Source organism: Accipiter gentilis, chromosome 14 (assembly GCF_929443795.1).
Source record: "Accipiter gentilis chromosome 14, bAccGen1.1, whole genome shotgun sequence".
NCBI classification, from domain to species: Eukaryota; Metazoa; Chordata; class Aves; order Accipitriformes; family Accipitridae; genus Astur; species Astur gentilis.
Genome location: NC_064893.1, coordinates 34,087,013 through 34,112,921, shown reverse-complemented (window position 1 = coordinate 34,112,921; position 25,909 = coordinate 34,087,013). Strand labels below are relative to the sequence as shown.

The 25,909-nt window shown below is 45.3% G+C and overlaps 1 protein-coding gene across 9 annotated transcripts; it reads left to right on the top strand.

Moving 5' to 3' along the window:
• Positions 1–51: 51 nt before the first annotated feature.
• Positions 52–25,653, top strand: ELMO2 (engulfment and cell motility 2). 9 transcript variants are annotated; one of them, XM_049817020.1, is made up of 23 exons: positions 52–347; positions 6,608–6,709; positions 7,297–7,422; positions 7,556–7,596; positions 8,120–8,192; positions 8,527–8,577; positions 9,549–9,730; positions 13,188–13,287; positions 13,498–13,649; positions 16,328–16,406; positions 17,017–17,052; positions 20,031–20,081; positions 20,407–20,529; positions 21,176–21,310; positions 21,750–21,854; positions 21,933–22,041; positions 22,680–22,816; positions 23,144–23,307; positions 23,389–23,501; positions 23,811–23,918; positions 24,261–24,343; positions 24,674–24,751; positions 25,318–25,653. In XM_049817020.1, the coding sequence occupies exons 3-23, from the start codon at positions 7,345–7,347 to the stop codon at positions 25,516–25,518; spliced, it is 2,199 nt and encodes a 732-aa protein (XP_049672977.1). In that variant the 5' UTR covers positions 52–347; positions 6,608–6,709; positions 7,297–7,344; the 3' UTR covers positions 25,519–25,653. The 9 variants fall into 9 exon arrangements, with proteins under 9 accessions (XP_049672977.1, XP_049672981.1, XP_049672979.1 ...); XM_049817021.1 differs by lacking the exon at positions 52–347 and adding an exon at positions 633–650; XM_049817019.1 differs by lacking the exon at positions 52–347 and adding an exon at positions 1,089–1,397.
• Positions 25,654–25,909: the final 256 nt, after the last annotated feature.

Here is a 25,909-nt window from a genome sequence, read left to right as displayed (position 1 = left end):
CGCCGCTTCCGGCGCGCGATGGATGCGCTTCCGGGGGCGGGGCCAGGCCCGGCGGGGCGGGGGCTGCGCAGCGGGCCGCCGCCCCGCCGTCGCTCTAGCTCTGGGAGAGGGCGGGTGTCGCGCGCGGCCGCGGCGCCGCTCCAGCGTCCCCTACCAGCCCCGCGCCCGGCGGCCGGCAGAGCTGCGGGGAAGGGCTGCTCTGCATGAGCCGGTGGAGACCCGGTCCCGCGCGGCCGCGGCCGGTCCCGGAGCCGGGGCACCGTTGGCACGGGGAGCGGACCTGAGCCCTCCCGCGGCGGCCCCGAAGGAGCGGAGCGGGCGTCAGGGACAAGGGAGACTCGGCTAACGTAATTCATCGTGGCTGCCGAGGGCGGCCCGGCGGCGGGCTGTCACGGGCGAGGGGGCGGCGGGACCGGCGGACGGAGCGCGCGCCGCCGCCTCGGCGGGTTCGCGCCGCGCCGGGGCGGGGCGGGGCCGGCCGCCCGCGGTCTCCATGGCAGCGCGCTGCGAGCGCGTGACGCGCGTGCCGCGGCCAATCGGCGTCGAGGCGGCTGAGTGGCAGCCGGCGGCGCCAGTGGCCGGCAGCGCCTCGGCGGGGCCGCCGGAGCTGCCGGGCGGCCGGAGCGCGGAGCGGCCGCGGCGGGGGCTGGGTGAGCGCAGGGCGGCGGGCGGGGGCGGGGGGAGCTGCGCCGCGCCGCGCCAGGTCCGCGGGGAGCCGGGCGGCACGCCGCGCCACGCCGCTGGCCGCGGGCCTGGCGGGCCCAGTCGCCGCTGCTGCTTTCCCGGGCCCGCTGCGGCGCCGCGCCCGCGGCCCTTCCCTCCGGGGGCCCGCCCCGCCGTGAGGCTCTGGCCTAGGGTCGCCCGCCGCGGGGTCGCCGGGCCCGCTCCGCGCCCGTCCCCGCCTCCGGAGCGCCTGTTGTGCCGCGGCCGCTGGAGCTGCGGCTCTCGGTGCGCGCGGGGCCCGCCGCGCCTGCCCGGCTCCCGGGCGTGAGGGCCGCGGTCGGGCCGAGGAGCCTTCCGAGAAGGGCGCCGGCCGCCGCTCCCGGGGGAGCCGAGCGGACCTGAGGCGTCCAACGGACAGCGCTTCGCTGGAAAAAAAATTGTTTAGCGCCTTAAACTGAGTGTCGGCCCAGGCTTCGGGACTGGCTGGCTGGCTGCTTTCAGCTCACTTGACTGATTTACAATAATAAAAAAGCAGTTCTCTCTTTTTGCCTGTTGCTATCAGTTTCTGTCTTTGCTAAGAGATGGTCTCTGCCCAGCTGCGTTGGAATGTGCAAGATAAGAGGCCGGTGTCATAGGCTTAGTGTTTTACAGATGAAGTGCAGCCATGGAAGGCCTTTGGAGGAACGTAGAGACGGAGAATCTGAGCCACCTGGTTCTTTGGTTTCTCCAGTGAAGTACGTTTCTCTCTGCTTGTTACATTAGGCAATGTGGAAAACGCTACGTAGCTCTCAGGTTGGACTCTGCTGTCTGCTACCCTTTTATGCTGCTTGGTCAAGGAAGCTGTCTTTTCTGCACACTTGTCCAGTTAGTTGCTCTGCTAACATCACTTCCACCTTTTGTTTGGCCTGTTGGTACCACAATTTTGGGACTTGCTGAGAATTGACTGGGGTGTTTTGTCGCATCCACAGGTTTCAGAAGTTGCAGCTATTCGCTTGTTGACTGGGGGATTCTACCAGGCAGCTTTTCTTTTTCATGGAATGTTCTTTCATGGTCCTCATTTTCATTCTGCCTGCAGCACACTTTGTTCTCTATCTGTAATGAAAAGAAGATTGAGTTTGTGAATAGGGAAATTCTGTTTAAAATACTCTAGTTGTTTTAGTTTGCAGCTTCTCAGAAGTCTCTTGAATAGTGTGTTATTAGTGGCTCTGCTGGTTTCTTCTTGCCTTGCAGCTACCCCTACACCACTGCTTTGTATGAAGGAACTGGCTCTGTAGAAGCAGAGTGAATTCCTCTTTGATGGATTTCAGCTTGGCTGCTGTCTCCCTGTATAAAACTGTGAGAATTGCTTACATGCTGTTGTTGAGAAGAATGTGCTGTGAGAGACCGCTAAGTGACTAATAATCACGACTATGCAAAATTGCAGTCTGTGCTTCTTTCCAAGAGCTTCCGAACAGTGATTTTATCAGATATATCACTGGTGCACTGCAAAATATCCATTGTAAAATTTAACGTCTGTTACGTCTATTGTCTGCAGACATACAGTGAAATCTGTCAAAGGATGCTTTTGACAGACAACCTCGTGTTAAGAGGCTGACCTGAAGTACCCTTTTTATTTGTAGTCCAGCCTTCATTGTCCTCTTCTGGAAAGCTGCTTCTGCTAAGCCACTGATCTGTGTGGGTCCTTCAAAGGGTTGTTTGACCCAGACTGCCTGAAGTGTTTCCTACCTTTTTTAATTCCTACTTCTCTGGGTTCTGCTCAGCCAATTAATTTTGATGTTCGAATCTCTTCCTTGGTAGGCTTATGTGGTATCTGTTCCATGGTGCTGCTGTGCAGAGAAACAGTCCTTAAGCTCTGTTCCTTTCACTGCATGTTTGCTGTGCCTCGAATACTGATCGGAATAGGGAACATGGTTTCCAGTCATGAGTGGGTGCTTATTTATGGAAGATGTTTGGGGCAGAAATAGTCTAATGTATGTATCATGGTGAGTTACTTTCTGAGTTTGTATGCAGTTGAAAGCTTTTTTTGAGGTACAAAGGTAGTGTAATACAACATGGTTTGTTACTGTTTTCAGTGGTGAGGATATCAAGGTAGAGTGCATTGCCTCTACAAGCTGTGGGCCAACCTCTGCAGTACTTTTTTTTTTTTTTTTTTTTGATGAAACAGGAGACTTTATTTATATGGCACTTAGGGACATGGTTTAGTGGTGGACTTGGCAATGTTAGGTTTATGGTTGGACTTGATGATCTTAAGGTTCTTTTCCAGACTAAATGATTCTATGATTTCTGCAGAATTTCCCATAATATCAATGTTTTTGTTTTAACGTACACTTCTCCCTGAATGATGTATGTTCTTTGCAAGGGAGAAGACAAGTTAGAGAAAGGCTTCTACCTACAGTAATCTGAGCATCTTTGTTTTGGCATATAAGGTACTGTATTTCCTTGTAATCTGCAGTAGCAACTTGCAATGTAAATTGCAGTACAAATAGAAGACTATGACTGTATTGCAAGACGCTGAAGGGAGAGGTGGTAATGAGATGCTAATTACCCATGGGTATATTAGTTAAAAGAGTTGCAGATTCAGTTCTTAATAGTCAAGGAAGTAATCTTTGAGCCTTGCCTCTTCACTGTGTATTTGCTGTGCCTTGAATATTGAATGGAATTAGAAGGTTTCTAGTCGTGAGTTGGTTCACTTGTGGGAGTAATAATTAGCTGTTCGGTTCTTGCAAGCCAGTCTGATTATTGGAGGTGATGTGGGCTTATGCCACATAACTAAGATTCCTCAGGCTCTCAGGTTTAGTCCATCGTAGGCTTTAGTTGCTGACTGGAGAACAGTGAGTGGAAATCACATACCATTTGGGAACTGCCTGTCTGTTTCTAGACTTAATGGATAGAAACCTGTATATCCTGCAGATCTGGGGGTGTCGTGCAAACAGAGCACTTTGTCTGGGGACTATGTACAGAGCTGTGCTTCTTCTTGTATACTAGTAATTGCCATAGTGTACTTACTTGATTTCGTTGATGAGTTATGTCTGTTTTGAGCTATTGCTGCAAAAGACATTTGAAAGTCTAAATTATTTATTTATTGATTGATTGATTTTAGAGAGTGTGTGTATGTGTGTGTAATTCAGGAAAAGGAAGTAAGGAAGACATTCACAGTTTTATTAGGTTCATCTGTCTCTGCGAGACAAAAGGATTAGGTAGGCTCCCAATTCTTATGGCTGATGCTACAGAGTACATTGGTTCAGCCGGCTTTCTTGGTTCTGCCTTGTCTCTTTATTACACTGTACTCAGATGTTAGAGAAAGTCAGATTTTTAGGATCAGGAGGGACTCTTCTGACTTGCAGTGTGGCTTGCTTGGCAGATTTTTCCTATCCTTAGAAATAGCAGATATTGGGCATTGACTTGTGAACGGGCTGAGGATAACTGGTATAGGTAGGCTTGCTATTGATGCTAACCCCAATAATAAGTGCTGTACAGGGGGCTGCAGTCTTCTACGTACATCTGGGCTCAGAGCATTCCTGTCTTTATGCAGATTCCTAAGTGCTTTGCTCTGCTTATGCAATGAGGCAAGGTGCTATTCTGGTCCTGGGTTCCTTATGCTTTATTGCCTAAATTCCTAGTTTACTTTGGACAAAAGAAGACTAGCTGCTTCAGGATGAGTGTAGAAGAAAGGAGTAGAGTCCAATTTACTGATTGTAATGGGTATTAAAATAGCAGCAGCAGCTGTGTATGTATTTAGGGTTAGAGGCCTCTTGAGAACATATTTGCTGCAAGTTAACATGTGTCTCTTAGCAAAGAGTAAATTGTATGTTTCCGTCTTGGAGTGAGAGAATAGAACACTGATAATCAAAACCTGTGAAGAAAGGGGAGTATGTTAACACATGCTTATGGGATTTGGAGACAGTGTTTCCATGGGACAGCATACGCTCAGTGCTTTCTGTTTGTGAATTAGCCTTGCTCTGTGGGCTGCAAAGGCTTCTTTGAGACACTAATTTAATTGAGCTCTCACATGAGCAGTCTTCCATTGTGTGACCTCACCTTGTCCAAGCTGGAGTTTTTTACCTGATACACCTTCTCTGAAGGGCAGGCTTTCCTCTTTGTTGTGAAGGTGAAAGTGGTAAAACTTTTATCCAGGGTGAATCTTGGAGTGGGAGATGGCTTGGTTGTCTTCCCTCCAGGATTAGGAAGTAAAATATCAGGTGTTGTTTGTGTAACTGCTTGAGTCTAACTTGCAATTTTGTGTGACAGGAATCATATAAATGCTTCTCTATCATCACCCTGGAGACCTGCTCAGCCTGATTGGTGCACTGAGTCTGCCGCTTTTCTGAGGCCAACTCTTTCTTGATATGTTAGTCTGAGCTAATGCTGTGCTGCTTCTCTGAAAGGTTGGAGATCTTATTTTAAGAAACTGGCAAAGCTGAACCATACTTGACTGGCACTTTCCTGCATGAGATGTGTTTAGTCTTACAGTCATTTTATGGGTTTTAAGAAAACGTAAGCTGCTCTTGGGATTGATACTAAAAAGGAAAGAGAAGGCCGGAAGGAGTACTGGCTGTAACCATCTCTTTGAGTTGGGGTAAGCTGTGCATTTTCAGAATATCATGAAATTCCAAATCTTGCTTGCCAGATACTTTCCAAGGGGTGGAATGGTAGGGTGGACAAAGTCTGGCGGTCGTGGGAGTGGAGAAGGATGGTGTTCCTGTGCACATGCAGTACCAATCTCCCTTTTGGGTTGGCTGAAGCCCCAGATAGCTTTGGAGTTCAGGCTTCCTGGATTCCTGCAGGAACTGCAAAGACCATACACATGCTGAGCATAGAGCAAATTGAGCAAGGCAGCTTCACAAGGGCTTTTCATGGTAAACGATGCCTGTTTTAATAGGGGAATGTCTAATTTCTCTCTCCAGCAAGTGCCTTCATTGTAAAGCAAGTGTCTCTGATCTGGTGGAGACTTGAGGGCAAGGCTAGCTGCGATGATAACACTGAGCATTTCCAGGAAATGCTACGAAAGAAATGCTAAACTTGCACAGCTCATCCTCAATTCCAGCAGGCAGGAGTGATGATAATGTTGTGACTATCTCAGAAGCCTGCACCAGGAGATCATAGCATTCTGTTTTCCTAGGTGGGGAAGCTGCCTCAGTTGGAGTGAGAAGATAGTCAGTGGGGGCTGATAAAGGGATCTGTGTGTGTACAAATGCAGAGAAACATTAGCGCACCTGAGTTTTCATATCTCTCCATGCAGTGATACCAGTCTCTGTGAGGCAAGGAAGAGGCATTTGAGCTTCATTGATTGAGATCATCAGCAGATCTCTAGGTCAACATCTTATACAGGCTAGGCATACACGCCTTTTGTGGTAGACAGCTAATTTCATAGAAGTTCCCTTTTCCAGGACAGTCATGTAGTCCAATTTTCTGGGCCAGGTATCTCTGCATCTGTTCAGTCTTTGCTGATCTGAGGAAAGTTCTCTCTTCTTTACTTGCCTTGCATCAGGAAAATTCCAAAGGCTGGTTTTCCTTCAAGTCTTAGCCTGTCTTAGCATCACTTACCCAATTGATCAAGGAAGTTGGGGAAGTATGTTAATTATGGAACAAAAAATGTCCCTGCTCAGCACTGTCTCATCTCTACTCTAGGAAAGGGGGCTTGCGTTGCCTCAACAGGAGAAATAGGAGCTTCCATAGGAGCTGGGAAGTTGTTTGGATGCTTACCTTCTCATTCGGGTTATGGAAATTGAGTCTCGGGAGGAGTCCTTAAGGACAGGACTACTTCTGTGTCTGGCCAGATCTCATTTTTGGCAACTTGAAGCTTTTGTTCCTGAGAACTGCTGATGGGGAGGGTTTTCTCTCTCCCTTGTGATTTTCTCCCTACGGCACTGTGGGAGAGAGCAGGGCTACTCCTTCGACCCAGGAGAGGATTAAAAAGGAACTGAACAAGTACATTTCTTTACAGCCTCTTACTACCAGATGAAGCACAAACCAGCATGTCTGACAGCTGTGTGGGACCAAACCCTGAACACAAGCTTATGCTCTAAGGCAAATAAAGGAGTGAAAGGTAGACCTCCAGAGCGAATGCTGAGTTAACTTTACTTCTGTGACGGATATTCATGTTTAGATTTATGATGTTATAGGAAGGGAATGGGATAAAGCTAGCTGCTGCTACTCTGCCTAGGAGCCTGTTTGGGTATCCTGAGAGGATCAAGGTATCTGAGAAATATGAATGGGGCGTCAGTAAACACCAGGCCACAGGAGGGAGGCTACCTTGGACAGTATGTTCCCCCTCTCATGTATGGACAGTAGCTGACCCTAGAGAGCTATTGCTTTACTAGTCTTGTAAACTGACCTGGCAGTACAGACAGTGGGTGGCAAATGGGGCTTTGCTGGTCAGAGTGACTCTTCTTCTTGTGTGAGTATCCCAACAAGGTCTCAGAAGTATTCCTTGGGTGATAAAGTTGGGCATACAATTTCACAATGTGCTGGTTTAGTATGAGGCCTTGATCTCTGGTACACTGGATGTTTTGTCCCTAGCAGGCCCAGCAAACCATAAGACTGGTCTTTGATAGTGGTTTGAAGCTTGATGTTAGATGCAGTGTAACAACTGAAATACTTTTCAGAGCTGCTCACTGTCCTTTCTCTTAACAGGTGTGTGGGTGTATGCTGTTGTAAAGGCATCTGGAGGAGTCTGGAGCAATGCCACCACCTTCGGACATTGTGAAAGTAGCTGTTGAGTGGCCAGGTGCTAATGCCCAGCTGCTGGAGATAGATCAGGTGAGACCTGGTAATCAGATGTGGGAGGAAAGGCACCACAACCTTGATAGTGGAATGTGGGAAGCATAGAAATAGGCAGTATTCCTTTCTGGTTGAGAATATGGCTACTGAGGACTTTCTCTTTCTGTTCTAGAAAAGGCCTCTTGCATCCATCATCAAGGAGGTCTGTGATGGGTAAGTAGTTCTCTGGGAACTCTTGTAGAGAAAGTCCGACCCCCTGATAAATCTTGCTGGGGTACTGTGGAATGTCTCTGCTGCTTGTCAATGTGCTGCTAGCCCGATCCATGCTGCCTGCTGCTGGTTTTGGCCATGAAATGGGCCAGGGTTTAAATTGGGAAGAAAAGGATCTCCTGGAAAACAGAGGCTTTGCATCTTTATTCCAGTTCTGAGTCTGTGCATGCGTATGCCCCTAGGGTCAGTGTCTCTGAGGATTGGCCTATCTTGCTGTTCCTGAAGTGCAGGTCTCTTCAGACATTGCACAGAGTTTGACTTAGAGTAGGCTGAAGTCCCCCCCCCCCACACACACACCCCCAAGAGGAAGGTGTTTTCTCTCCTCTTCAGGAGACCTAATTTCCCATGCTAAAGCTTTGCTTGAAAGTTCTTTTCCACCCTCCTGGGATCAAGCTCCTGTTCCTAACTGAGAGCCAGAAGAAAAAAGGAGGAAGAAGCTTATGTATCCTTCTTCTTCCTCTGCCAGGTGGTCGTTGCCAAACCCTGAATACTACACCTTGCGGTATGCTGATGGTCCTCAGCTGTACATCACAGAGCAGGTCAGTGTGAGAGGTAGCAGTTTGCTGATGTCCCGTGCAAGAGTGCAGAATGCCTCGGACCAGTGTCATGGAACAATACAGTCGATAATCCTTGGGGGGCCACATCTCTGCTATCAAAAATACTCAGACTTGAATGGTGTCATTCAATTGAGGAGCCTTGCACTTCTCCCTTTGCATGCTGATAGGTGCGAGGACCCAGTGACTCAATTCAATACCCTCAGTAGGGTTGTGTGGTATAGGAACCCCTTTACTTGTGCATACAAATGTGCACTGTAGATACAGTTGCATTCTTTCCCCCACTTTTCTGCAGTTTAAAGTTGATGTTTTCTTTCAGACTCGCTGTGACATCAAGAATGGAACTATCCTACAGCTGGCAGTCTCCCCGGTAAATGCTTCCTCACATCCCTTTTTCTCAGTAGCTATCCTCGTATGTTTCTTGCCTCTCAGCTTTTCTTTCTGGATCTCCCCAAATTGTAGGGGGCTTGCCTTTCTTGCTGCCCATTCTCCACAATGAGGTGCACACTCTTGTTTTCCTTCCTGGTTGTGGTGTGTATCTTTCTTTGGATGCTCTGCCCTTTTATAGGACTTTCTGTAAATAAATCCAGTCTACGTTTTTATTGCATCTCCTGGATTAGCATATTGTAAAGCACCTGACAGATACATTCTCAATATGAGTGCAGTTAGTATTACCAGTTGGAAAGCAACAGTACTGCTGACTTAATGCAGAAATTAAATTGAGAGACAAATTTGATGGAGAGAGGGTTTTTCCTAGTGAATTCTTGCTATTGTGACCTCAGCAGTTGTCTTGCAGACTTGCTGCAGCTTCCTTTTTATTGAAATACTTAAACCCTTTTTATGCAAGTGTCATGGCAAATAGCAGAGAGTGAGTAGGACAAGAAGAAGTTATTTGGGCAAGAGGTGGTTGAGAGGATATCATTGATCTATGTCTGAGAAATCTTACAGAATGTTGTGTGGATACACAAAATGAGCTTGTGCTTCTCTTTGAATCGATGAGAGATTTTTTTTTTCACATCATATTACTTTAATGGTCTCACTCCATATTTCTCTATCCACCTCCACTCACCTCAACAAGAGGAAAACCAAGCATTTAGTCTAACATGTAAAATAGCATTCTACTTGCCTCCTGCTTGGCTGTAACTGTTGCTGAGTGCAGCCTTTTTTTAGTCTATCTTAGACTTGCTGACTGCTGCTACTTACCCTGTCATTGCTGGTATCTCTCTACCCTTGCTGCGCTCTTTCTGCCCATCCATGGACTTCTGACAGAATGCTGATGCTGGCAGAACTCAGTCTGCAGGTGACTAGTCTGCAACTGGCATAATCCCTCTTTCCTCCCAGTCTAGGGCAGCTCGCCAGCTGATGGAGAGGATCCAGTCACACAGTATGGAAGCCCGACTGGATGCCATGAAGGAACTGGCTAAACTTTCAGCAGATGTGACCTTTGCCACAGAGTTCATTAACATGGAAGGGATTACAGTGCTGACACGGCTTGTGGAGAGCGGGACCAAGCTTCTGTCCCAGTAAGTTTCCTGTATTCCAGGACTCTGGAACAGGGCCTCAAATAAGGGGCTAATTTTGCTTGCTGAAGTGGCATTAAGCACCCAACCTCATAGCAAATGCCAATCTATTAATTGAGACAAAGTCTTTCTAGCCATTTGCTAAACCTCATGAGGCAAAAGAGTAGACATTTATGATGTGTGAAACTTGCATTGAAAGGTCACTTTGATAATTTAAATTACTTTTATTACCTTTCTTGTAGTCGTTATCTCCTCGAGCAGTTATTCATCTGCCGTCTAAGGGAGGAGGTATCCTATGAAAAACCCACATACAGTTGCACACAAGAACATTTCTGTAGAACTGGTGGCATGTATGTGCCAGTCAGCAGCAAGCATGTTGCGGGCTCTTCTATACATGGTCAGTACTTTTTGACCTGCATGATAAGAAGAGTTGCTATGAAGGCCAAACATCTGTTTATCTTGGGGGATAGAAAGGGCTAAGGAATGTATAGCAGAGGAAGTATCAGTCTTCAACAGTTTTCAACTTTTGGGTTTCCTGAGCAGACATCGTATCTCTTTGTTTTAAGAACATTTGGTGTTTCTTCCACAGATTTTTTCTTCTTAATTTTTTAATCAATTTATGTTTTTGACATCTACAGAACTGTGCGGAAATGAAGCTCCACAGTTACTTGTCCTATAAGAAAAAAAATACTTCCTTTATTTGAAACATGTCACCTAATATTCATTTGGTTCCTGCTATGTATTTTGTTATGAGAAATTGTAAATTCCTCTGTCCTCTCCATACCATTCATAACCATATAGATCTCTCTCTCATATCAACCCTTAGTCATGCCTTTTCTAAGCTGCAGTCTTAGTTACAGTGCTAATGGACTATGGCAGCCATTCCAGAGTGCTAATCATTCTTTCTGTGCTTCCCCTAGGTCTTGGCTCTTTCCAGTACAACTGTGCTGTTGTGGGGAAATTTTTTTGTAACTTTTCATCAGTTTGAAACCTGACCATTTAATTTCTACCCTTTTGTTTCTTGTCTTTCAGTCAGTTATTAATGCAAGAAAGGGGTTTTGTTTTTACCCTTCAGCAGCTCAGTGTTTTGGGTTTTTAAAGATACATTAGTGAAGCACCTCATAAAAAATCTTCTTCAAAGTTCAGGAGTTGTGCTCAGCTGTTCTTGTTTTGACTTATTGATTTGTTCAGAGACCTCTTCAGTATTGTGGTGGGTTAACCTCAGCTGGCTGCCAGTTGCCCACCAAGCCCTTCCTCAACAGGACAGGGGAAGATAACAAGATGAAAAAGCTCACGGGTTGGGTAAAACAGACTTGACTTGGAGAAAATTAATTTATTTGTTGCCAATTAACAAAGACACAAGTAAAACCGCCTTTGCTGCACCCCCTTCTTTCTGGACTCACCTTCACTCCCCGCTCTGCCTCCTCCCAGCACTGAGCTGCGCAGGGGGATGGGGAATGGGAGCTGCAGTCAGTCCATCATACTTCGTCTCTGCTGCTCCTTCCTCATCATGCTTTTCCCCTGCTCCAGCGTGGGGTCCCTCCCATGGGATACAGTCCTTCACAAACTGCTTCACTGTGGGTCCCTGACAGGCTGCAGCTCCTGCCAGGAGTCTGCTCCAGCACAGGCCCTCCGCAGGCTGCAGCTTCCTTCAGGCCATCTCCACCTGCTGCAGCGTGTGGTCCTCCACGGGCTGTGTTGTGAATATCTGCTCCACTGTGGTGGTCTGCGGGCAGCAGGGGACAACCTGTTTCACTGTGGTCTCTCCACAAGCTGCAAGGGAATCTCTGCTGCAGCACCTGGAGCACCTCTTCCCCATCCTCCTTCACTGACCTTGATGTCTGCAGGGTTGTTTCTCTCGCATGTTCTTTCACTCCTCTGTCACAACTGCTGTGCAGCATTTTTTACCCTTTCTTAAATATACTTCCACAGAAGTGCCACCAGCTTGACTGACTGGCTCAGCTTTGGCCAGTGGTGGGTTCATCACAGAACCATCTGGGACCAGCTGTGTCTGGCACGGGGTAGCCCCAGCCTCTCCTCACAGTGGGTGCCCTGCAGCCCCTGCCACCAAAGCCTTGCCACATAAACCCAATACACGTATAGATATGAAACATAACTTCCGCCTACAAAAGCCGTAGCAATTCTTCCCTGTTAAATATTTATTTTTCTTCTAGTGGTATTATTCTTTTATTATAGATTCCCCCTATCTTTCTGGTGACAAATACCTAAATGCCTAATATGTCCTTCAGGTTCCTGCCTGAGTTCTCTCTAGAAATTGCTGTTATGTTTGCCACTTTCTGCAGAGCACAATAAGTAGTTTGGCAATGTTTCGTTTTTACCATGGTTCCTTTTGAATTCTTCAGTGAATATCATCTGGTCCTGGAGAGCTGTCTTTTCATGCTAATGGCTTGTTCCAGAACGTCTTCTAGTGATGTTCAAATGACAGATTTGAAGACTTCTTCTCTCTTAAAAAACAAACAAAAAAACCTGAAAAAAACCAAACTCCGATCTGGAAGTTTCCCCAAGCATATTCACGGTGAACTCTGATGCAAATAATTCACTTGGCTTTTCTGCTGTAGTTGTTCTGTTTCATTGAAAGCACTTTTAAAGTCTTGATAACTTATTGTTGTAACATTTAAAGGTCTTCTATTTTCTTACATATTAGCAACTAATATGTTTTCAGCATATTTTGCAATCTTTCCCTCTGTCTTTTTTACCTTTCTGTCTTGTGGTTATGTATTAAATTTTCCACAGCTCACGCTGTGCTTTTGTTTTGTTTCAAGCCAGGTCCCAATATTTACAGAATGACAATTTTTCTTTGTTTTTCTCTGATGTTAAAGCGTGTTTGTTAGGTTTGTGTGTGTGTGTGGAGGGGTTATTATTTCCAAAGATTTTTGCATGTTTTGTGATATAAATTTACTCTGGAGCTCAAATCTGACAACAGTTGAAAAACCTAGCGTTTGCAGATGGTTTTAATTTTCAGTTGATCAGTTTAAAAAGCTTTCCCCTTTTCAAGTTGGTCTTTTTCTAACTGACAGTCATTGTACTGAATATGCTGGGTTTTGGTTGGGTTTGGGTTTTTTCCCTTTTGAATTTGTTGAATTTGCGTAGCAACACTTTGCACTGCTCAAGAATAAATACTGCATTGCTGCTTCTCCTGTTATTCCTTTGACTAGCCAGGTACTGATCCAGGTGGTTGTGAGTGTCTGGTGGCAGGACTAGGGACTTATTGTTGCTAGCTTTAATTTGTGCTTGTAATCAGGAAAAATAAAATATCATTCTACAAAACAATAAAATTATCTTCATAAATGCAAATACTTTATCGCTCCCCCAGCTGTCAAACTGTAGCCTGTTTTATTAGGAGAAGGTGGTGACTTTTTTCTCTTATCCAGCTTACTCAGCTGGACAGGCTTCTTCCTTGCTACCAGGTATCTTTTAACTGCATTCTTGATTTTCACAGTTACAGTGAGATGTTGGCTTTCACCCTGACTGCCTTCTTGGAGCTCATGGACCATGGTATTGTCTCTTGGGACATGGTCTCAATAACCTTCATCAAACAGGTGAGTTTGGGTAAAGTGGGTGAGTGGGTGCTATTTCTTTTCATGCTTTAATGCAGCTTCCAGAAAGGGCGAGATAATTCTGAGAAGCTGAGTACTCATTGAGAGCACAGTGCACCCAGCTTTCTGAGCCCTGTCTCCCTTAGCTTGTCTCACTCACTACAAGGTTTCCTGGATAGGCACCTGTTGACCTGCTCGTTCATCTGTTTTTAGATTGCAGGGTATGTGAGTCAGCCTATGGTAGATGTCTCCATCCTCCAACGATCCCTAGCCATTCTAGAAAGCATGGTGCTAAACAGTCAGACTCTGTATCAGAAGATAGCAGAAGAGATCACCGTGGGGCAGCTCATTTCTCATCTGCAAGTGTGAGTGTCCACCCAACAGTGGTGTGATTTAAATCAATTTTATGAGTATCTGTTAATTTGAAAGTACATCCTTTCATATTTAAAACACTTAAAGAGGCTATTTTTACAGTATTACTGATATGACGTCTTACTTGAACTTCAGGATTTCTAACAGATTTTTAAAAAAAAAAAAGTAAGATGCTGGAAAAGTATGTTCTGTGTTCTGGAAGCACCTAAGCACATGAGTATGTGTCTTGAACAAAGATATTTTGCTTTAACAACTACAGAAGTGTGTTCAGTGTTAGGACCAAACCTGCGTTTTTACTAAAATAACTTCCCAAAGCTTCTGCATTCAGTCATCCGTCACCTTCACCCCTCTTTAAATTGTCTCCCCTAGAATCTAAGAGCTCATAATCTTCTGGGTTTTGTCCTTTGTATTAAGGAAGAAAACAATGGCTTTTCTTGCTTTTTTCCCCACCTCCCCTTCCTCTCTTTCCAAATTAACTGACGAATTAATACCTGGCTTTTAAGGCTGTTTGTGTACATCAGTTCTACTCTTCCATTAAAAAAGAAGCGTGCATTTGTCAGAGCATTAAGTAGTTGTTTGGGTTTTTTTCTCAAGCCTTTTAATTCTGAAAATGTGGAAAAGCACCATTGTGAATATGATTAATGTTCCTTAATCAATGAACAGTAGTTTAACAAAATTATAGTGCAAACAATGTATTGCATCAATGTCACTGTGTGCTTAGAGTGCTTATACATTTGAACTTGGTTAACAGAAAAGCTAAACAAGTTCTCATGAACACTGCAGCAACTTTGTTCTGCAAAGAGCATATGTTCTTTCAGCTTTATAATTTCTGTTTTAGTAAAACACAGGTTTGGTCCTAACACTAAACACACTTTGAGCAGTTGTTTAAGCACAGTATCTTTGCTCAAGACATACACTCGTATGCTTAAGTGCTTCCATAACACAGAAGGTTGCTGAAGAAAGTACCTATGCAGGGAATATTGTAGACAGGGAGGCTGGAGAGTGAGTCAGAATTTGCTGGTGTTTCTTTGGCAAGACTATCAGGAGGAAGCAGTCTTTAGCAGAGGATAGGTTCTGGAAGAAGCTTGGAGGCCCAAGGACAACCTAGGATGATGCATGAACATTTGCATGTTTGAAGTACGGCAGATTGACCAAAATGAAGAACATTTGGAAGGGAGCAATAAAAGAAGGAATATCATTCTAATCCACGTATATGCCAGGGATAAATGCCAAAGTGTGGAAAATAGCTATTTAAGCTAAAAGATGTTTTAGCTTTAGATGTTTTATAAAAGTTTTCATTTTTTAATATACATATAAAAATATATATTTTTTGAGAAAGTGTATACACACACAAATTCATTTAGGTGATGCAATGGACTTCTGTTAATCAGAAGAGTTTGAAGTTCTGCAGAAGTCTCCCAAGAGTGTATTGGGTCTCGCTGAGATGGAGTTTATTTTCCTCATAGCAGCCCTCATAGTGCTGTGCTTTGTATTGGTAGCTAGCAAGGTGTTGATAATACACCAGTGTTTTGGCTACTGCTGAGCAGTGTTCCCACAGCATCAAGGCTGCCTCTCCAACATTCCCCCCTTGCCAGTAAGCTGGGGGTGGGCAAGATCTTGGGAGGGGACATAGCCAGGACAGCTGACCCAAACTGACCAAAGGAATATTCCATACCATATGGGGTCTGCTCAGCAATAAAACCTAAGAGAAAGGAGGTGGGGGGGGCATTCGTTATTACAACGTTTGTCTTCTGGAGCAACTGCTACGCATACTGAAGCCCTACTTCTCAGGAAGTGGCTGGGCATCACCTGCTGATGGGAAGTAGAGAATGAATCTTTTTTTTCCTTTGCTTCTGTGCGCAGCCTTTGCTTGTGCTTTATTAAACTGCCTTTATCTTGACCCACAAGATTTTTTTTCATCTTACTTTCTCCCCCGTCCTGTCCTGCTGAGAAGGGGAGTGATAGAGCGGCTTGGTGGGCATCTGGCATCCAGCCAAGGTCAGCCCACTACACAGAGTAGTAGTATACCAAGAAACAAAACTGGATTTGATAGAGCATCAAGATGGGGGTGGAAAAGAGTGTGATCAGCATTTGGAAGCTTATTCAAAACATCACAAGTCAAACCACATGCTGTGCGTGATCTAGGAAGGGACTAAACACCCTTTACTTGAAGAAGCTCTTCAGTGAAAATAAGAAAAAGACGTGTGGGTTGGGCCAAACTACTGAGGTTGGAAGGCAATGCCATAAAGAGAGGCATGCTTTCCCCTTAGTTCCATTTGCGTTTGGTGGCTTCCATTGACATAGGGGAGAAAAATTACTTGCTCCATATAAGTTTCTAACTGTGTCCATATAACAGACTGCAGTATAACCAGGCTTTATAGTCATAGTTTCAGTGCTGGAAACAAACTGTGGTGGTGCTGAATTCTGAGCTCTGCTAGGCTGCAATCTGTACTGTATTTGGAATAATGGAGCTATCAGTCAGCAATTTCTGTTAGCTTTTTGCAGGCCTTACGAAGAGTTGGATGGCATGAAAGTAGATTACCTGAATCCTACTTGTCCGTTGAAATCCAAGATAGCTGCGGTAAATGTTATTATGGTGCAGGCAAAGCAGCAAGCTGTAATGTTCTATACTGTCTGTTCTCTTATGATCCTCACATTTTTGTTTATGCAGCTCAAACCAAGAGATTCAGACATATGCTATTGCCCTGATCAATGCCCTTTTCCTGAAGGCACCTGAGGACAAGAGACAGGTTTGTTCTTGCTTTTTGACTTTAAACCTGAATAATGGTTACTGGCTGGCTGTTTATGCCTCAGAAATCATATTGTCTGGGCAAGGCAGACCTTGGACCTTGCCAGGAACCTATAGCTGTTTCAGTGTGGCAACATAGGAGTAAAAGTACCATCCCATTTATAATGTGTTCTGGAGCAGCACATCTATGTTTAGGAGATGCACAGAAAGGAATCTGAAAGGCCTTGAGAGACAGAAAGTAATCCTTTATACAGCGTGGAAATTTTTTTTGAAGAAACTTGATTCCATATGGGAGAGGTAGGCTGGGTAGAGTCCTTGGGGTTGTATGTACTTACTAAACAAACACCCCACCTCCACCTCCCCCCAAAAAGGGAACTTTCTTAAGTCATAAGGGGATATTCCCAGTGGCAAATGTGAGAAGTGAAACACCTGTCCTGCTCTGAGGAAACCCCCAAGATCTCAGCTACGTGCAAGATGTGCATATGTCTGTATTGTGTAGCTTTGCTGTGTTAAGCCTTTCTTCTCTATTGCCCTGTTTGTGCCTTATTTCTGGACTCCGAGCTAAATCCTGTCTGCTTCTCTTTGTGCCTTTTTTTGCTTTCTGCCAGCAGGACAAGCTGCTTAACCCACTAGACCTGCCCATCACTGTAAGTAACTCAAGCCTGGGGGCTGGTCATGCGGAACTGTGTAGGCATGTTAGCTTTTCTCCAGTTATGCCTCCTTGTATCTCAGAGATGATGCATACAGGCTTCAGATAGTGGATGAGCCTAGGGAGAAGGGTGGGAGGACTCATGGGGATGTACTCAGATTGTGAAGGGGAGAAGAATCAATAGCAGGAGAAATCTTGAATGACTTATTGTGCACACAAGATAATAAAGATGATTGTAAAAGGAAACTGATACTACAAGACGGACCAAGTGAACCAATTTTAAAACTGGAACCAGTTCTTTAGCAGTCTGGGTCTCTTTAAACTTACTGCAGCCTGAGTTTATACCGCAAATCTCGCTTGAGTTTCATATCCAGCTGTATCCTTCTAAAGGTAGAGCTGTTTGTGAAGAGCAGCCACAAAACTTAGTGCTGATCAGGGGCTAGAGCATACATTCTTCCTAATCTGTGACTTCACCCTTATGGGAATTGTACTCCAAGAATGTTTTTTTTGCCCCGTGCTATCTCCACGGGAATTGCCACTCTTGTTAATAGGTTGATTTGGAACCTTCTGTATCTTGACATTCTGGTATGTTTTTTAGATTTTCTGGGTGGCACAGAGAACATTCCACTTTTGCCAAGGATGCAGTGTTTTCAGAGGGGAAATTATGGTCTCAATAAATGTTACATCATTTCTAAAATTAATGGATATGCTTAACACATTAAAATAAGGAAGAACATACTCTTCTGTTGGTAATTTGGCCAAGATACTAAACTTCACAGCAAACAAAATTCCAAGTTTTTCTTTTCACTTCCCACCCCCCACCCCTTGAACACAATCCACGTGACCACAAAGGGCCATGAAGGTGATTAAGAGACGGGAATATCTTTCATATGAGTAGAGGCTGAGAGATTTGTGATTGCTCAACCTGGAGAAGAGAAGGCTCAGGGGGGTCTTACCAATGTGTATAAATACCTGATGGGACACAATAAAGAAGAGGGAGCCCAACTCTTCTCAACAGTGCCCGCTGACAGAACAAGAGGCAATGGGCAAAGCTTAAAACCCAGGGAATTCCACTTGAACACACAAACCAATAAAAAACCAAACCCAAATTAATATGAGGGTGGTCAAACACTGGAACAGGTTACCCAGAGAGATTGTGGAGGCTCCATCAGTGGGGATACGAAAAACCTGATTGGACATGGTTCTGGGCAACCTGCTCTGTCTGAGGTTGCTTGAACCAGGGGAGTTGGACTAGATGATCTCAAGATTACATCTTCCAACATAAATGATTCTGTTATTCTATGACCCCATCAAGCAGCAAAGTGGGCATTATTGGACACTCAGCAGAACGTAGATCCCTTAGCAGTGGTTAGGCTATGTGCATGCTCATGCTTCTTACTATGCTATTTAGAATTGTTTAATTGTCTTTGTCCTTCCCACTGTTTATCTGCTTCAGTCACCTGTTACTTCATCCCATGTACAAACTAATTCCTTCAGAGTAAGGATTCTTCGTGTTGCATGCATGAACAAATCCTAACAGCAGGCCTTGTTCTATTCTCAGTAGTACATCTCACGAATCATAGTAAAAAATAATGACTCAGAGGGCAGTGTGTTATCTCTGAAACCACTTCCTACTTCATCTACATGCTTCTTAGATATCTTCCACTCAAGCACTGACTCATTTTGGTTGTAACATGAGCGCTGCTGAACTTGCAGCATTACAGCTTGGCTATCAGCCAGCATACCACTTTCTTGTTTTAGGAGGTTTCTCTCTGGAGCAAAAGTGATAATAGGGGCTTGGAATGAGGTTAATATACACGTTTTACCAGACTCCTTATAAAGCCTGGCAAGAGCAGGGTTGATAAGAGCAGTTGGAACAGTCTTGGATTGCTCAGAATGTACAGCTGATTGAGTGCAATTGTCTAAGACTGCTCATCTGCTTCCAATTCTCAATCTGCACTGCACAGGAATGTGAAGAGATCTCAGGCTGGCAGTTCTTTTGGACTTCTTCCAGACAATGTATTGTATTGCCCAACAGATTTTTCTTACCCAAAGATTTTGCTTATAACAGCAAAATTCTAATAATATGCCATCTTCACATTAGCCCACATTAGTGGGCCACTCTCCTAGCAGGTGTGATGAGATCGCTGGTATTTTAAAAAGCACGTCTTCACAATTTACAAGGAAAGCACAGGTTAGATTTTTGCAGGTGCATGTGCAATTGGTCCCGGAACTGAAGGCTTTTAGCAGATACTTGCATCTGCTGTGACTGTCATCATCATTTGATGGTTGGGAACCTTCCTCATCTGGGGAAGGAAGCCATGCAGCAAAGAAGGAAACTGGAAGCTTTCCTTTAAGCATGAAAATTATTTACCCTTTATTTTTGTAAACTGAAGTGCTTCTGTAAATTGTCATTAAACTGACTTCTAAACACCTCTTTAGGAACTGAGACAAAGGAAATGTAAATTTCAGAGGGAGAGTCTTTGAGAGGGAGGAGACCTGAAAACTACATCCTCTAGCCCTTGTTACCCTTGTTATCTTGGGTGTATACCTAGGAATAGAAAGTTGTGAAATGCTAATTGAAGGAACATCTTGTAATGACAGATTTTTCTGGGCAACCCACAGTATGCTCTCTGCTGCTATATCTCCTGATATTGAAGTATCATTAGATGTCCAACGTTAAGCTAAATTTTCTTCTGTTCTTTGACTACACTAGTGCCTTTCTCCACGTTAATGATGGTTTGTAGGAGAGCCATCCATGAGTTGTGCCATGGTAAAGATGACCCTTGCATCCCAACTTGATGCTGGCTTTGGGGTGAGATGCCATGCTAAATTGACAGTCTGTAGTAAAAGCACTTTGTTGTGTGCCAGTGCTATCGCCAATTCATAGACTTCCTTCTTTCTCTCCTTTCTGCACAATGTGGGCTTTTTGTTTATATTTCACTCATGTTATTTCATCTTTAAATTCCACAACAGGAAATGGCTAATGCATTTGCCCAGAAGCACCTGAGGTCTATAATTCTGAATGTAAGTATGTCTGGAATGACAGAGTGCTTCCTAATGTTTGCTCAATAGGGGTTTTACTTGTGCAGAGTGTAAATTCTGCTACCCTCAGGGCACTTTCAGAAAAGTGACTCTTCCAAAGGTGAAATTGGAGCCACTTGTTCAAAAGGGAGTTTGGGATGCTTCTTTCTGCTGTTACAGAGCATTATCATGATGCTTCTGATGGAATATGGAGGTTAAACAGGTGAATCTTCATGTACAGAGATGTACATGCAGCCTGGCATATGGCCACAGCTAATATCTCAGTTTTTGTGTTCTCTTCATTTCTATCCTATCCCTTATTTTGCAGCATGTGATCAGAGGAAACCGCCCGATTAAAACAGAAATGGCACATCAGCTGTACGTGCTACAGGTCCTGACCTTTAATCTCCTGGAAGAGAGAATGATGACCAAGATGGATCCCAATGATCAGGTCACTATTAGAGCTGAGTAAGATCTGATAGAATAGCACGTACAAGGGGCCTTATTCCTGAGCTCCTTAGCTCCATAGAATTTGCAGTAGATGGTGCATAAAGTTTCAAAGCCACCCCTCACATTGTAGTCCTCGAGATTAGGGTATGCTCGTGACTATCCTGCTGTATGCTGTGGGACTTTTACAGATGTAAGTGGTCACTGGAAGCCATGTATTCCTTTCTCAACCAGTGTGATGCCAGCTGTCAAACTGATTACTCCACCTCTACGGAGGGCACATAATTTTATCCATTTCCTTGCGGTATACAAAGAAGCTGGGCATTTTTAAGGTGTCTGTTACTCAGTTCTTAGATGCATTGTAGTCTTCAGTGAGAAATGCCTTAGCATTATCTGAATGCCTGGAAATTGCCTTTAACTAAACTTGGGGCAGTTAAAGGAAAATGCGAACAAATATTTTGCATTACCCAATATACTGAAACTTGCCATTTTGAAATGGATTGCCTCTTCTTACGTAGTGTTAGTGACCTTTGGCATCTCTCTGTATTCACTGTGTGAGCTCTGGAGAGAGAGGTGGGACTGTGCGTTAAGTGAGAATACTCCCTAGTGATTGATCACACATTACCATTTCCCTGCCTTCTGTCCTTCAGGCACAGAGAGACATCATATTTGAGTTGCGAAGAATTGCATTTGATGCAGAGTCTGACAGCAACACCGTCCCTGGCAGTGGAACAGAAAAACGCAAAGCCATGTACACCAAGGACTACAAGATGCTGGGATTCACTGTATGCATCTAGAGAGAGTGCTGACTGTAAAGCATGTAAAGGCAATCTAAGCGATCTCCATCAGAGTTGTGGGAAAATAAGAAACAGAAATAGCTGTTTGCTTTACCATACTTCTGTATCAGAGTTTTAGAAATGCAGCTACACTCAGACTCCTAGGGAAGATCATTATGAACTTGCTGATTGGTTAAATGCCAGGGCTCATTAGGTACGTTCTCTGGAGATACTTACTTACCATATGCACCTATTCTATGAAGAACTTGGAATCAGCCTGTCTTCTAGAAAGTTCGGATAGCGTCGGCAGGTGTCCAGGGTTACCTCTCGGATAAATGTGAGGGAATGCTTGATGGACAGGTGGTTGTAAAATTCATTCAGAAAAGGTTCTCACACAAGTTTCTTTGAGCTAATTTGTTTGGGTTCTTTCTACACCCTCTTTTCACAGAATCACATCAATCCAGCCATGGATTTTACTCAGACTCCTCCAGGGATGCTGGCATTGGACAATATGCTCTACTTGGCTAAATTTCATCAGGATACCTATATCCGGGTAAGTGGAGCTGCTGGTTTTTGCAGATACCAACACCTCAGCAGCTCTTAGTGTGTGTGTTGGATCCTCTTCTTGTAGATTGTTCTGGAGAACAGCAGTCGAGAAGATAAGCATGAGTGTCCCTTTGGGCGCAGTGCCATTGAGCTTACCAGGATGCTTTGTGAGATCCTGCAAGTTGGGGAGCTCCGTAAGTACCATTTATTGCCCCAGCTTTCCAAGTTGCTGGGCTGATGTTTCTGGAAGTAGCTTACAGGCTGACCAATATTCACAAGCATTTGTACCTCGATCTCACTTCGGCCATGTAAGGGGAGCTTAGAGTTGCAGTGTTAGTGTGCCAGTGATAATACCAGTATTGGAGTAAAGTAAGAAACCTTGTTCTGTGCACTCTGGTTGTCCTGAAAAACTGACACAAGCGGAAGGCTTCAACTTCCTGAAGCTTCAGCAGGGTGCTGTATAAAAAAAAACACTCTAGACACCATCATGAACTTGAGAAAAGTTTGGTCACTCTGACAGTCTCAGAACAGCATTCTGAGACAACTAACCACTATAAGAAATTCTACCAGAGGGCAAGTGTGAAACAACTGCAAGCAGTCATTTGAGGGGACTAGTATGAAAAGAGCACGAGTCACAGAGGCTTGCATGGTGAAGCATGGGGATAGTTGCCACTCCCAATATAGACTGTCCCTGGGGAGAAAAGCATTGAACTGTCTTAAGTTAGTACTGTTTTACACCATCAGGTTTCTGTCACTGTAGTGGATTTTAGTTACTCTTAGTAGCCCTTGTGCAATACACTCACATGGTTGTGGTTTCTGTTTCTTCCTGAAGCCAACGAAGGCCGGAATGACTATCACCCCATGTTTTTCACCCATGACCGTGCATTTGAGGAGCTATTTGCCATCTGCATCCAGCTGTTGAACAAGACCTGGAAAGAAATGAGGGCGACAGCAGAAGATTTTAATAAGGTCAGAGTGGAGAAGAGGTATTTTTGTAGAATCTTTTGCAGAATGGCACGTGTTCACTCGGCCTGTACACTTGGTTAAAGAGTAGGGTGCAGAAGGTGTGACAGGGCATTGACATGGGCTGTAAGGGAGGATAGCCCAGCTTTTATTTGGTATAACCCGAGGTCATTCTTTGTTCTTCTGGATCTCCAAAGTCACTAGTATGTTGACACTCCTGGCTGAGGTGATTTCACATCAGTTCTTTGCTGCCACTGAGCTGTGCCCTGGTTCTCTTTTGCCATTAAGCAGGCAAGAATGTGACTTGCTTTTCTCCCTGTTCAACCTCTTTAGGTTATGCAGGTTGTGAGGGAACAGATCACACGGGCTCTCCCATCTAAACCAAACTCCCTGGACCAGTTCAAGAGCAAACTGCGCAGCCTGAGCTATTCTGAAATTCTGCGACTACGCCAGTCTGAGAGAATGAGCCAAGATGACTTCCAGTCACCACCTATTGTGTAAGTGCCTAACAAAACAGTTGCCTTCTGTGCTTGCCGTTATCTCCATTTTCTGCTTACTCTTCCATATTTGAACTCCAGGGAACTGAGAGAGAAAATCCAACCTGAGATCTTGGAGCTGATAAAGCAGCAGCGCCTGAACAGGCTTTGTGAGGGAAGTAGTTTTCGAAAAATTGGAAATCGCAGAAGACAAGGTAAGGCGACAGCGTCTACTGCATTTTTTCATGTGAAGAACTGTAAGCAAATAAGATCTAATGGATTAATCTGTCAGCAGGCGTGTTGCCAGAAAGGAAAGCTGGTTACCTGGGCTGTCTATACCACCCAGTAGTTTGGGATGGAACAGATGTACGTCTCTAAGAATGCAGCCATGCCCTCGTGAACAGGAAGCAGTACTGAGGAACTGGGGGAGTAGAGGGATTGGGTGGGGAGACTATAGCATAGCAGCTGTTAAGACCTTATATGAATGATCTTGTTCAGCTTACTCTACTTGATATGTGTTCCAGAAAGATTTTGGTATTGTCGCCTGGCTCTGAATCACAAGGTGCTACACTATGGAGATCTGGAAGATAATGCCCAGGGAGAAGTGACCTTTGAATCTCTACAGGAAAAAAGTAAGGCCCAGTTACTGCTCTGAGCACGCTGTGCAGTGTTCTGTGCTCTGCCATCTAGAGGCTGTTACGAGTACCATCCTAGAGATGAGAGAAAAAGAGCTGTGGCTGAAGCCCTGACTGAGATGAGATCAACTTTTGGTCTTCGCCCAAATCCTTTGAGTGTTGGAATTGCTTGGCATTTCTTATAACAGCCAACTGTAGGGTGTGTTACTGGTAATGTGTTCTGGAAAACTGCAGTATAGAGCTACAAAGGAACAATGCTCAGTTGCAAAGATAAAACAAAATTCTGACTTTTTCCTGGTTAGGATTTCTTGTTTGTGAGTTTTACTTTTTCACTGCTAGTTCCAGTTGCAGACATCAAAGCCATTGTCACAGGGAAGGATTGTCCACACATGAAGGAGAAAAGTGCACTGAAGCAGAACAAGGTAAGTGCTCTCTTTTTGCCTGTAATTAATATCCAGTGCTATAGAGTTGAAGACTGAAAGCAAGCAACAGGAGCAAACGGCCTTCCACACTGAAGGTGTATTGTTTGCAAAACCCATCTCGTATCTGGGCCTTTTCCTAGTACTCATTTGTGATTGCTAGGTGCTGTGAGCATAGTCTGGTTGTGCTATAGGCTATTCAGTGTTGGTCAGAATACTGAAACAGGGAAGTGCACTGTGCTGCAGCAAGGCAGCTTCTGTTGTTGGGTTAGCAGGCAGGAGGAGCTGTGATGTTTTGTTCAGTCGATGAGTGAAAGATTCTTTTCCCTTCAGGAAGTGTTAGAATTGGCCTTCTCGATATTATATGACCCTGATGAGACCCTGAACTTCATTGCACCTAATAAATATGAGGTAAGAAACACAGCTGGTAAGTGGTAGCATATAAAGCAATTAACTTCAGAGATTTAAGAAGGATCAGTTGCTTCTCATTAAAGGCTTGAGCAGGATGTCTCCCACCAGGTTCATTCTTAGAAAAAGTTGCTGATACTTGGTGTGAATCCTCCGCCCCCCCCCCGCCCCCCCCAGTTATCTTTTGCTTTTTAAAAATGAAAAAAATTCTTCCACTAATTCCCCTGAGCGTGGACTGCTACTTTCTTTCTTCCTATGCAGTCAGCTGTTCCCTTTCCCCCATCCTGTAACACACCGATGCCTTAAAGAGCTTTGCTTTTTCTGTTGTTATGCCACAGCAGAGGCTCTTGGCCCGCTCCTAGAGCCACAGGGTCATGATCGCCTCTAGGCTTCTAACTTCCATTGGAAATCTCTGGGGGCACTGTTCTGGGGCTGGGGTGAACTCCCTCCCAGGTTTCCTATTTTGGAGCCATACAGGAGTATCGTAATTGTTGCACAGATGGAAAGATTCAACATAACCTATCATTTTTGGCCAGAGTTGCGAATGATCCTTTTATTTTTTTCCACAGTACTGTATCTGGATTGATGGGCTTAATGCTCTCCTGGGGAAGGACATGTCCAGTGAGCTGACTAAAAGCGACCTGGACACACTGCTGAGCATGGAAATGAAGCTGAGGCTCCTGGACTTGGAGAATATCCAGATCCCCGAAGCGCCGCCGCCCATCCCCAAGGAGCCGAGCAGCTACGACTTCGTGTACCACTACGGCTGATGGGGCCGAGCTGCAGGGCCCGCTGCCGGGCAGCCGCGGGCCGGCGGCGGGAGGCCGGCACTGCTGGAACTGGGGCGGAGCCGGCGCCGGGCCGCGCCGTTCGACCGCGCTCCGCCGCTCCCGGTCCCGCTCCCACTCCCGCTCCCGGCCGTCCGCGGCGGGGCCGCCGGCCTGCCGCTGCCGGGGGCGGGGCGGGCCCGCGCCGCCCGACTTTTGTACGAGTTCCAATAATAACCAATAGCGCTCCTCTGCCTGCCGCCGCCTCTGCCTCTTTCCGGTCAGGCCCCGCCCCGCGCGGCACGTCACTGGCGCGGGCCCCGCCCCGCCCCCCGTCGTGTCCCGCCCCCCGCCGACGGCGCCGCCACCCGCTTCCCCTCCCGCCGCGGCCTCC